Consider the following 13343-nt stretch of genomic DNA (forward strand, 5'->3'; position numbering starts at 1 on the left):
ACTACAGGTTTCATTTTAATATTTGAATGTGATGCAGTCTCTCATTTCTTTATCACCTGCTTTAAGTTTACATTTTCCTTCCACATTATGACAATGTGCATAATTTTTGTCAAAGCATATTCCAGATTAGTATCCTTTAAACTTTCCTTATGTCCTTTTGAAGGTCAACGTTCCTTTCCTCTCTGTGACTGCACTTGTACAATTATGAGATAAGCCTTCTTGAAATACTTAGATACAATAGAATTATTAACCCACACACCACGCAGAATTACATCTGCCCTCACTGTGTTCCTTTCCCTTTGGCTTGTAACCTGCTCAGAACCAAGAGCAACATTTAGGCTTCCCCTTGCTTCTCTTGTGTTGTAAACTGTTACACAGTAGAGCCTTTTGTAAAGTTCCTTAAAGAGGAGCCGATGTAATTGTGCTTTGAATATGAAATGTTCCTCATAGGCCTGTGCTTTTAAACACTTAGGAGACACGGTTTTTTGAACGATTATCCACTACTTAGCAAGGGGAGCCTGGCTAGAGGAAGGCTTTGAGGTTTTGTAGCCGGGTCTCACTTGCCAATCTCTCTCTCCTCCCATCACGATTAGCCCAGGGTTTGCCTGTTTCCATGTCACTCTCTCTGTGATTTGCTCCAGCCCTCAGGAATTAGAAGCCAAAACAAATCCTTTTTTCCCTAAGTTGTTGTCATTGGGATACTTCATCTCAATAACAGAAAAGAAACTAATACAGTATTGGTACCCAGAATGAGTTCACTGCTGTGGTGAACCTATGTGGTTTGGGGGGTTGGGGGTGGCTGTTGTCTTGTGGGGGAAATGGGGATAATTTTTTAACTTAAGGAAGGAAAAGTCATTGTAAACGGAGCCTAATATGCTCTTCTAGTAAAACTCAGAAGACAGTAATACTGAGAAGAACTTGGGCACTAGAGACTTGACCCATGGGTTGTTTGTTTGTTGTTTGTTTGTTTTTGAGGTGAATAAGGACTCTATCAGAAACTGGGATAGAAGTCATTTGTGTGACACCTTGGCAAAGAGTTTATCTGCATTCTGCCAGTATCCTGAGAATTTTCATGAGGCTAAACTAAAAAATAATAGACTAATTTCTTTGGAAGAGGAAACCTCAAGACAGTACAACTTCGGGATTGTGGCATGGCTGCTACTCTTATACATGTCTCTAAAGAAAGATGCCAGTAAGTGAAGCACAGCAAACCTTAAAAACATGTTTATTTTGGAAAGGAAAAGAGCACAAAAAAATCTCTACGGTTGTAGACCAATGGGTAAAGGAAGGGAGGGAGGGAGAGAGGGAAGGAGAGAGAGAGAGGGAGGGAATGAAAGGAGAAACAAACAAACAAATAAGAGAAAGATTACAATTGTTAAAGATGTTAGAGTCCTCTAAAAGAAGCCTTATATGAAGCCAGGCTAATCTCAAACTTACAGTGATCCCTCCCGCCTCTGCCCTCGCGAGTGCTGGGATTACAGGCCTGTACCACCATGTCAAATTCAAACATAACGTTCTATGAAATGGAATGGTTACCTTCCTCTTGGCCCTCTTCAGAATTTTCTCGACTTTCATCATTAGCCATGGATAAATACTCAATGTCCTGTGGTTGAGGTCGTCTCAAGGCGGCCTGCTAAAATTAGCAGCAGTGATGAGTTACTGAGAGATCGTCTCTTTCCTATCTGTTACTGCTGTAAGGATGTTATTTACAATACAACTGGCAAGCAGTGAAAATTAAGAAGAGGAATAAATAAATCCCTTACATGTGCATTCCAAATACAGACTATGTTGTATTTTCTTAGGATCTCTGACTGTATAAACCATCCAGGGAAGTCCAAAGAGCAGTCAGGGACAGAGGGTAGTCAAGGTGCATACGCGAATGAACAATTAGTTTCTGAATACCTAAATGTTATATATTCCTCAGGAAACTGTGAGGACCTTTACAATATTCGGTTTTTAATCCATTAGGGGAATTTGCAATAGCACTGTGCTAAATGTTTAAAGCATTTCCAAGGGCTTAAGTGTCTAAAAATAAAGAAATGTAAGAGGTTTCAAAGTGCATGATGTTAAATACAAACAAAGTTAGAGGCTCCCTTTGGGATTAAAGACAAATATTTTATAACAAATTTTTTTCTATGAAAATAATGTTATATAAAATGGTGAAATGTGAAAAAAAGTTTAGGATATATTTGAGTATCTTGCAAATACTTGTAAGTGCCTTTTGCATTAAAGAAAATATAAAACTTTAGCAAGAATTAATTAGGAGTAGAGGTATAAAAACATTTCTTCTAAGAGCATGAAACATGCCAGGTTCTTATTTACACATTTCGCTTTTGACATATTGTAAGCTGCCAGGTGACCATGGCAACAGAACCATTTCTTCATGCTTCCTGGCCAGTCCAGAATCTTGAGTCCCAGTTGGGTTACAGGTGTGACCCGCTGTTGTCTGTCTTTCTCATGTTCTCTGATGTCATTCCCCATGACCCCTTCTTTGTCCTTTTGTTGGCAACCTCACGGTTACATCACAAAGATTATATTGGAATGAATTTTTCCCTGTCACCACTACACCCAACCTTAATGCAAACCCACCCAGCTTAACACTGCACGATCTCGTCACGTAAACCCTCCGTGGCATTTTCCCTGTTATTTGTTGTTTTGCTCTTAAGACTACTGCCTTCCACCATACTCCTATCCCCCACCCCCTACCCTTATCTAATAGCCTGGCACTTACTTAATGCTGGATAATTTCAAATCGTTTAAAGTCCAAATAATTGAAAGCTATTCAAAGAGGCACTAGTAGCTACATTACAGCAGCTTGAGGCCTTTGATGGCTTTGTATAAATTAGAAAAGCCATAGAGTATGTGCTCCATGAGTTATTCTGACTCCCAGGATAGTTTAATGCCAAAAAAGTCAGTGGGTAACATGTTCATCATATGCAGTTCTAATGCACTATAGCGGACAGCACAGGTTCCAGTCCCGAAGGTGCGGTTGACTCTTAGCACGCACTGGTGCTGCTCACTTCTTTTCTACCACAATGGATACTGAAATAGAGACCCAAAGGAAGACTTGAAGCTTAAAGCTTTGAAATACACGTGTGTTTCAAATGTGAGTTAAAGGCGACTTTTGAGTAACTGTGGAGGATAGTACATGAACATGATATAATTCAGGAGCAGGCACAGTGACATCATTCATAATGTTGCCTGTTAAGTCAACAGCGTCACAGCTGATCCCTCTGTTTCACATGTAAGGAGCTTCTAGGGCTGGGATGCAAAAATAATGAAGGAAGTGTGGAAGTAAATCCAAAGGTAAGGTTTTACTACAGCTGTGCAAAAATTCTGATAGCATAATTAAACCATAATGAAAGTTTTAAAATCAAATGTTAAATTGTGAACTTTTGATTCTCAAGAGCAGCCTGAAGGAATTTGACATGAACGGTAGTATAGCATATCATGTACCAAAAAAAATGAAATTATCTTAAGCAGAAATTTAAATGTAAATATTTATGTACCATTTGCTGATTCTTCTCCTGGTCATCAAGGCGTTTTTGATCTTCCTCTGATGTCACTTTTACCGCTGATTCTGCTGACAGATCCATACAGTTGATTAAAATACAATACTTTTTGAATAATAATCCATGTGCCTGCAGGATATTCAGGATAATATTAAGTCTCTTAATCTTAACTTAAGGGACTTGGTGGCTCAAGGCTAGCCTGGTCTACAAAGTGATTTCCAGGACAGTCAGGGCTGTAACAGAGAAACCCTGTTTCTAAACTTTTTTTTTTTCAAAAGAAAGAGGGAAAAAAAGAAACAAACAAAAAAACTATAAATGTGGGAACAGAATCTGTTACTGGCATGAGTGAAAATTTGAGGGATGTAGCTTAGAAGATAGAAAGACATAAAATACTGTAATGTTTATTTAGAAATTTGCTGAATAAATGAACTCATGAGCAAATAGTAAAGAAATGGATTTAACACACCTCGGGTTTTGAGACTACAAGAGGAAACACAATCCCTGTACCGTAGACTCTGCATTATGATACCAAATGATATGTGAAGTAAATTAAATAAGATGGTTAATTACCATTTTGTCTTACGCATCTTGTAATTCTGCTATAACTCTTTACAGGCTCATCTGAAAAGGATATAATGGAGTGTCATTGTGGTATAAGAATAGATGTGTGAAGCCTTAGTTAGGCTTTGTATAATACTGAATCAATTAAATAATATAGATAACATGAATAGAGTTCCTAATGACTATTTTAGGAGACATTCAGCCATTTTCTCTAACATGGAATATTAATTCTACACATATGCAAAAACCGGGGAAGATATTTTACCATGTTGTATATTACATTAGTTCCTACTGCACTCCTGTTGCCACAATTAAAGAAACTGAGAGAAGAGTGAATTAAAAATACAAACTGAAGAAGAGAGTGTGTTAAAATAAAACATAATTTGAATTTTTAATAAGCAGTAACTTGTAATTTAGTTCATACCCTAAATGTATGCTCCCTCAAAAAATATTTTTCTCAGTCTTTTAAGTAGCTGACTTTTCAAGCATATACTATTACAAACAACAATTCTGTTTTCAAGCTATGTAAGTATTATTGAACTTTTATACCTAGTACAACTATTCTGTAAAATGGCAAAATGGCCATATCAATATACCAAAACACAAATGGGGAAATGTCTGTGTTAGAGTTAAAACTTTGAAAATATTATTTTAAGCAACTAAATAACTTCTTCTAAACGAGTTTATCCATTTTCCAGTAGATATTTCCTTCAAGTAAAAATTTACCACAGGTCCAAAATTAGTACAATCATTATAAAGCTAACCTCAAAGAATATTCTTGACAGTAATTCTGTATGAAAATGTGGTAAAGCTTGTCATGTTTACATATTATTAAGTATAATTTTGTCCCTTAAGTAAAGTCCTTCCATCAAATTTGGAGAGCAGAGAAGTCAAAATCAAAAAGACTATGTAGATTTCATGATTTCGAATCACTTTTCCTACATAGCTCAGTATTGTAAAATTTACCTGCACAGTATGATTTTACTTGCTTTGCTGGTGGTGCTTCCCTTTGGAAAGAATCTCTCTCTTCAATGGGAATCTATACAGGTTTTAAAAGAAGATACTCAATTACAATTGTGTGTTTCAAACACTATGATTTTAATAACCCAGAATAATACATAAACTTATTACCTTCAGTTGAGCACATCCCTTAGGACAGTCTAAAAATACCAGAGATGCATAGTTAATAATATGTAAACATGACAAACTAACACACTTTCATAAAGAATTATGCTCAAAACTATTCTTTGTGGTTAGCTTTATAATGATTTTACTAATTTTGGAATTGTGGCAAATTTTTACTTTCTGTTTTTTGAATGAAATATCTACTGAAAAACTGATAAACCTCATAATTTTCATTAAACTTGACAATTTTCAAGTTAACATTATGAGCTCAGTGGATATTTATTTTAAAAATCTATGTGCTTTCATTAAGGTGGCATTTCTAAAGGGTGAAGAATAAAATGTTTCTATAATTTCAGGATGAAATCAGGAAACCGGGATAATATTCCAATGGTCAAAACTGAATATACCATTGGACTGAGTGCATTTTCAGCAATGGAATACTTTCCAGTCATTCAGTTTAGTGTTCCATGAGAGTTCATCGTGTTCTTCCCTTTATATCTAAGTTGTAAGCAGTCACCACTTTTCAGAGAGATGTGAATATCACTTCTTTTTCAAGACTGTTTCTGAATTTATCTCCATGGTCATTCACTTGTAGAATAATAGCACTTAAAAATTGCTATTTCTACTCCCACCAATGTTGACTATATTTTTGTATTGCATGTTAGATTCGTAACACTAGAAAATTACAGTTATGAAGTGGCAGTGAAAGTAACTTTGTGTTGGGGTCACCACACGTGAAGAACTGTATTAAAGGGCTGCAGAATTAGGAAGTTCGTTAACACAGTTTTAAGTAAACCATATGCATGCAGTCTTGAGGAATGTGGCAGGGACTTCTGGCTGTCGGATAAGATATAGTCTTCCCTCCCTCCATTGCAACTGAATTGTACCAAGTCCCAAGGCTTCCGTGGTGGCTAATCTTGGTTGTTGACTTGACAACATCTGGAATCAACTAAAACCCAACCTGCTGCCCATGCCTGTGGAAGGTTTTCCTAATCAGATTACTAGAGGTAGAAAGATCCACTCTATACCTGTGTCACACCTTCAAGTATCAGCCCACGTAAAAGGACATTGAAAGAAGGAATTGTTTGGCTTTTGTCTGTTGGTGCTCACTCTTGCTGGCAAGTTCATCTTTCTGTTGTTGAGGTATTCCTTCATCTACGTTATAGCCTACTTCTTCAGGATTCCAACACAGACCAAAGATCACTGATGGTCTAGGGATCCAGCACCAAACTGTGGGACTTCTGAGACATCCAGTCTTATGGAGTCAACAACCTCGAGATTGTCTCAACTCATGAGACAGTCAAGATTGAACTACCCAAACTATAGTCTGTCAAATAAATTCCCTTTTAATGTGTAAAAAGATTTTTTCTTGGATTGCAATTTTTTGAGAATTTTTCTAATTTATTTTTTATTTTTATACTCAAGATTTTATTCCCCTCCCAGTCCACCCTCCTACTGTTCCACATCCCATACCTCCTCCCTGCCCCCCTATCATTTTACCCCCTTTCTCTCCCTCTCTAAATTCTGTGTCTCTAGTTTCTCTCAAATGAGCATACATATTTGCAACCTTAGTCCATTTAGTATTTCATATATGTGGATGTGTTTAGAGCTGACAAGTTGGGACAGGGCAACATATCAGAGAGCCTGTCCTTGGGAAGCAACTGATTCACTATCTCTCAATTGCTGTTGACTACCTGCAACTCTTCTTCTAGAAACAATAATGCATCACTTACATCAAACTCTTAAATAAAATTTGGAGAATACAGGAGTAAAACAAACTGGGAACATTGTAAACATTTCAAACATTTTTATTTACTTGTTTCATAAAAATTAATGTTACTAACTCACTTTCTTGGAACCATTTCCCATGCTTCATGTCAGAGACTTCATTTGGAACATAGTCACTTTTCTCAACTGTAGGCTGTATGGGTTTAGAAGCAAGGTTCTTAGTAACTCCTGTACATTTCACATAAAATGAAGTTAATTATGCAGGGAAAATATACAAGTAATTACCTTTGATAGAGGATAGTCTTTAGGAGTATCTAAAAATGAAAAAAAAGTAATAATCAATTCCATGTAAGCCTGATGCTGACCACATATATTCATGTACAATTAGTATAGAAAATAATCCTCATGGATGAGAATGGGTGTGTTAATGTTAAGGTTTGATGGATTTCTGTATGGTTTGTTGTATTTGGCCAAGCCAAGAAAGAGCAACTCAAAGATATCAACTGGAGAAAATAATACCGTAGCTGGAAATAAACTTAGAGTTTCCCCAAAATAAGAGCACAGGTCATACAATGCTAGAGCAATAGTGGCATGAACATTGTGGTACCAAGCACCAACTATCTGATTAGATTTAAGACCCCCTGCATGGGATGGGAACCAAGTCCAACACAGCTCAGATGGCCAAGAATTGGAGACGCAATAGCCCATTGACCTAGGGGAATTACCATTTTTCTGCATAAAGAAGCAGTAAAATGACTCATGATGACATTGGCTATACCCATATGCCAGGGTCTTCCTCAGCCAATGTCAGAGAAGCTTCCTCCTACAGTAGATAAGAAATAATACAGAGATCTACAGCTGGACAATGTGTGGAGAGAGAGAGGCTTCCAAACACTCAATCCTAAGTGGGTGGTCTTTATCAAGCCCCTCCCCATCAGGGTTTGGGGAACTATGTGGAAGAGAAGACAGAAAGATTGTAAGATTCAGAGGATGGATGACAGTAATAAACAGTGTCTTCTAGGTACAATGGGACTGACGGATGAACTCACAGAGACTGTGGCAGCATGCACAGGGCCTAAACAAGTCTCAGCCAAATGATGTTCCAGCACTGGAAGAGGGAAGTGTACACAAGCTCCCATCCCTAGCCAAGCTTAGGGAAAGCTAATGGTAAAGTTGTGTACTTGGATGTAGACCTAGATAGATGGAGGTGGCACAAGTTCTTGGAGAAGCCATTTCAGGAGCTACATGTCAAGGCCCCTGACGAGGGTGGGGAGAGTATTATACATGGGCGTCTTGGTTCTAAAGATGACATCTAAACTGTGGGAGCAGGTGTTTGAATAGGTCAGCACACATTTGTGTGTTGTGTTTTGTTTGTTTAATATTTTACTAATTCTTTGAGAAGTTCATCATGATATCCTGATCATATTCACTCCAGCTCCTCCCCTTAATTCCTCACAGACCCACTCACTGTTCACTGTCTTCCATTGTCTTTAATTTGACAACACATCGACTCTAGTTTGTGCTGTCCATATCCTTTCGGATGGGCAGCCATCCACTGAGGTGCAGTCAACCCACAAGGAGCTTTGTGTGAACAGATGGGATTGGATACACATATGTGAAATGATATTATATAAAGATTTTCCTCTGTACACTCATTTCTCGGCTATTAATGGGACTTCATTAAGCTCATAAGTGTCCTATGCTAGACACTTCTTAAAGTTTTCACTTAATATTTCTGTGGATGTGTATGTCTAAACTACAAGAAAATCTAGGGTATGGGGATAAGAAGGAAGGTGTTCAATAAGCAATATCTAAGTATGCAAAAAGTTAATTTAAAACAGTATGAAATAGATTATCAAAATTAAAAATAAATTTGTCATATTAAAATTAGAAAGAACTAGACTTCTCAGCCATCTCCTTTGAAATTATTTACTCTAACTTAGATTAAGTTTAGCATATATTTGGTATGTTTTTCATCCAGTGTTGTGATTTGAAGAATAGGAAACCATGGCAGTTCAAAGGTTGTTGACCATTTGGTTGCATTCCTAACCACTTAGGCCTTTGCTCTCACTGATGCTCTCTTTTTAGGTTTACAGTGTGTTTTCCTAGGATTTAAGAACACCTAACAATAGAAACATTGGTGCAATGGCATTGACTGTGGACTAGAGGAACCTCAAAAGGGGCAGGACACGAAAAATATGCCAGTGTCACTTTAAGGCATGGAAACAGAAATTTCCTCTTGAAGTGGTTCTACCAAGAGTGAACCCAAATTTGAATTCTCTGCTTCTCTCTTTGCCTTCCCTTGTGGTTACTGGCCTAGCTGTAGTCTGTCCATGGTGTGTAACTAATGTGTCCCTGTTGCCTGCCTGAGCTGTCTGAGTGTGGTTTCTATCCAATTTGTTTATCCCTGTTGCCTGTTTGATGTGCTTGTCTCTAACAAAGGGCTTTGCTCTGTATTTACCAAACAACACAGGATACATGGTTTGGGAAAAAAAAGGGGGGGGAATACTTTTTTTACAGAAATCTTTAACAAGATTTTATAAGAGAAGTTATTTTACTGACTTCAACTGACCGAGAATAGCACTCAAACTATATACAAATATTATTGACTTGTATCCACGTTGTTTGCCAACATTTCTTGGCACGTTAAGCTTGCAGAGTACACAGTAGGATAGCAGACCAAAATATAGCCATAAATGATCTCAAGGCATATTGTTAACATGGCTGCAGAGTCTGGCAAGGATTAAGTTCCTCTGAAGGCATGAGGTATTTTCAGAAAAGTGTATCTCCATAGTAACTACACATAGAAGAAGATATATGTGAGTTAAAGTCACCAGCTTTAAACAAATTACCTTGAAGCAGCAAATAACTTTCTTGAAGTGTTCAGATTAACAATAAGAACTGCATTTATTTACCTTAAATTCTTTGATGAAATTTGGGGAAGGTGGGAAAAGTAATGAGAAGATTGTAACCATTTCAAATACTGTGAGGTGTTTTTCCAAAGAAAGTAATATTTCAAAATTCACCTTCTAAATATGATTTCACAGGAATCACATCCCAGACCTCCTTTGAAACAGACGACTCTTCCTTTACAATGGTGGGCTGTATGGAGTTGGGAAAAAATATTTAAGGACTTTTTGTACAGGTTATAAAATATGAAATTAATGATCCAGAGTCAAATTAAAAGTAACTACCTTTGATTGAGGGCATTCTTTAGAAAATTCTGAAAAGTCAAGGAGACACATAGTCAATTAAACACAAATATGATAATATTAACTGTGTAAGTCTATAAAGAGTTAATGTGAAAGGTAACTCCCATGGGTAATTTTGGTAATGGCTAGTTAAGTTTATTTCAGAAGAGTATACTAAAATACTGAGTTGTACTTTAGACTGAGGAACATGACAGAAATTCAATGGAAGATAATCAAACCATAGCTGTATGTATACTCAAAATTATCCAAAAAATGTGACCCAAGTGGATATAATGTAAAAAGAAAGACATATATACCAATGAGAGATTTTTAACTGATCTGTGGTGACAGGAAGAAATCCTGTCAGGTGGGTGGCATTTCCCTTATTAACACTGCTGACTGAGTGGATCAAATCTTAATGCCCATGAAGCATTTCAGAGACATTCACACAGTCCTCTATGAGCTCTGCTCATCTTCGCCATATCATATTCTACTTTTTGCAGCACCAGTCAGTCATATAACTTTGAAGAGGTGAGTGATCCATACATTATAGTTCTCAAAATCAATCAATTTGGGTGTTTGTGTGCAAAATGGTATTGAGTAAATATTCACATATATGTATGCGCTATTATCTAGACATTTAGACTTCATTTCCTTTTTACAGTGTACATGTCTCTTTTTTTGATAGACACTTTTCAGAGAAACGTGAACCCAAACTCCAAAAACGAGAGGATACAATAGTGTTACTAGATCTCAAAATTAATTGCGTGTATCAACAACTACAAAATTAGTTAATTAAAAATCTCTTTGTGAGATATGATTTCCAAGCAAAAAAACAAGCTAAATTGTCACAGGAGAATTATAAAGTCTAATTTGCTACATCTCAAATCATAGCAGTGTTTATTATTAGACATGCATTCAATAAATAACCATATGTGTCCTTTTCTCACAGTTACCTTATTTGATGTACCGTGGGAATATACAAGTAGAATTTCATCAGTTAGCAATCTTATAAGGGAGTCCAGGGCCGCTTCAAAGCCAAGTGATGATTTTACATTAAAATTAATCTCATCTTAATCCCTAAAAGCAATGTCATTTACATCTTTGATGCCTCAAACTCACACAGAAATCTAAATGTTTTCGCCATAGACCTCTCACCTTGGTTCTAATAACTTACACAATAGCATTAATCTCATTTTGATTTGAATCAACATAAATCAAAGGTTTCTGTGATTGTATCTTTATAATTCCTTATCATTAACCCTAAATTTGCATGTGTTTTCTTTCTTCCTGTATTGGTTACCTTTTTTTTGTCCACTTAACACAGGCTAGGGTCACTTGAGAAGAGAGAGCCTCACTTGAAAAAAAATGCCCCTTTCAGGTTTGCCTACAGCCAAGCCTGTGAGGCAGTTTCTTGACTGAACTGATGTGTACCAGCACAGGTCACTGTGGGTAGTGCCACTTCTGGGGTGTATAAGAAAGCAAACTGAGCACGCCAGGGGGAGCAAACTAATAAACAGCCTTCATTCAAGACTACTATCTCAGTTCCTGACTCCAGGGACCAACTTTGGCATCCCTCCATAGACCGTGAGCAGAGATGCATAGTAAACTCTTTCTCCCCAAGGTGCCTTTGCTCCTGGTGTTTTAGCACAATAGGAAACAATAGAAAACAGACTGACATACTTCCCATTTTTAGTTTCACTGTGAGACCTTCTTTCCATCACATTCTTTACCTTTTGCATTCTTTTGGTAAACTGAACCTAGAAGTTCCTTTCCTTTTTGTTTAGTGTTGATATAACTGTAGAAATTATATTCTCAGATATGTAGACAGATATGGGACGGGTGAACAAAACATCTCGTGGGATTGCACTTTCTCTATGACCTTTCTATGTTCATTCTCCCCTTGCGAAATATTCTCAGAAATAATAACAAAATTTGGCTTTACTCAGAGGATCTTTCTAGATTTTTTTTTATGAGAAATCTGTTTGTATTTGGAATGCCAGCTGCACCACTAGACAACTTCTTAGAAAGGAAAACTCCCAGAAAAGTTGAACCAAAATTATTTTGAACACTGTCCTCAACAGGTTGACCATGAAACTCTGGTGCCTCTTACAAAATCCCTTTACTGCTTGACTCTACAAAATCTAGTTTCAATGCCGTGTGATTTTTCTACTCATAATTTTCCTGTCTCATAATTTGAATCAGCATCATAAACCATGACCTCTGAATGCTCTTTGGACCTATTGACGCCACTTTAGATCAACTTATATCTGAATTTCTCGGGTGCTATTTTAGGCCCAAATGGTATTGTACTGGGATTTAAGAACACTTTACACTGGTGTTAAATAAAATATGCAGCTGAGAATAGATATTAATTACACACAATATGTAGCACTGAAGAAGGATCTAAGACCTCAAATCATTATGCCTTGTGAGCAAACAAGACTGTGAAAGTGTACTGCTCATTCTCTGACACACAATTCTGTTTTCACATGTGCAATCCCCTGCCCACGGTTTTTATATGAATTTCCTACGTGACACCTTTCTTCACGCCCTTCCTTTCCTCTCTATCCTTCCTACCTTCCCTAATTATTCCCCATTCTTCACCACTCCAGCATACTTTCCAACCCCCCCTAGGGGCAAAAAGACCTGATAAGTAACTGATGTCTGCCCCACCCTTTGATCCCCTTCATTTAATCTGTCCTAAAACTTGTCTTTGACATGCAAATAACTGCACATTAATATATCCTGCTACTTAGTAAATATTTAAGAGGTAAGTGTTCTGGCTTGGAATACCCGTAACTCCTTATGTACCTTTTGCCTTAGATGCCACCATTTTTTCTCCTCTTTGATATTTAGGTATTGATAAATAGCCTATGTCCTGTGTTGGGATTTGCTTTAAAATATTCTGTGGAAATAAGCATCAATAATTAGTTACAAAACATCTTCTAATCATTTTCTAGCAAAAAAAAATCTGTCAATCTATTTTTAAACTAATTAAATTGATTTAAAGGGGCAGGGAGAAGAGAAAAATTGGAAGGAAGGAAACAAGATGTGGATCAAATACAAACACAATATATGTGTGTATGAATTTTAAATTTTAAATTAAAAATTTAAAAAGATGTAAAATAAATTGAAAATGTATTAAAACAACAAAAATGACTCAACATGATATATGTATGTGCACATATACACACACATATATAACATGCACATATATATGTAT

At 36.7% G+C, this 13343-nt stretch overlaps 2 protein-coding genes across 50 annotated transcripts in view; one reads left to right on the forward strand and one right to left on the reverse strand.

Annotated features, from left to right (window-relative positions):
• Erich1 (glutamate-rich 1) overlaps positions 1-13343 on the forward strand; it is a gene marked incomplete at its 5' end in the record, with an annotated part of 52793804 nt that overhangs the window by 41795043 nt on the left and 10985418 nt on the right.
• Positions 1-13343, reverse strand: part of Poteg (POTE ankyrin domain family, member G) — a 178154-nt gene that overhangs the window by 108860 nt on the left and 55951 nt on the right. For 26 of the 50 annotated variants that reach the window (XM_087588854.1, XM_087588848.1, XM_087588830.1 and 23 more), the window contains 10 exon segments: positions 12932-13025; positions 10121-10149; positions 9953-10028; positions 7212-7240; positions 7047-7119; positions 5205-5233; positions 5040-5112; positions 4083-4133; positions 3510-3583; positions 1537-1633 (listed from right to left, as the gene is read on the reverse strand). In XM_087588854.1, the coding sequence (XP_087444980.1) occupies positions 1537-1633; positions 3510-3583; positions 4083-4133; positions 5040-5112; positions 5205-5233; positions 7047-7119; positions 7212-7240; positions 9953-10028; positions 10121-10149; positions 12932-13025 (625 nt within the window). 50 annotated transcript variants of the gene reach the window in all.

The sequence above is a fragment of the Rattus norvegicus genome, chromosome 16 (assembly GCF_021556685.1).
Source record: "Rattus norvegicus strain SHRSP/BbbUtx chromosome 16, alternate assembly SHRSP_T2T, whole genome shotgun sequence".
In the NCBI taxonomy this organism is placed as follows: Eukaryota; Metazoa; Chordata; class Mammalia; order Rodentia; family Muridae; genus Rattus; species Rattus norvegicus.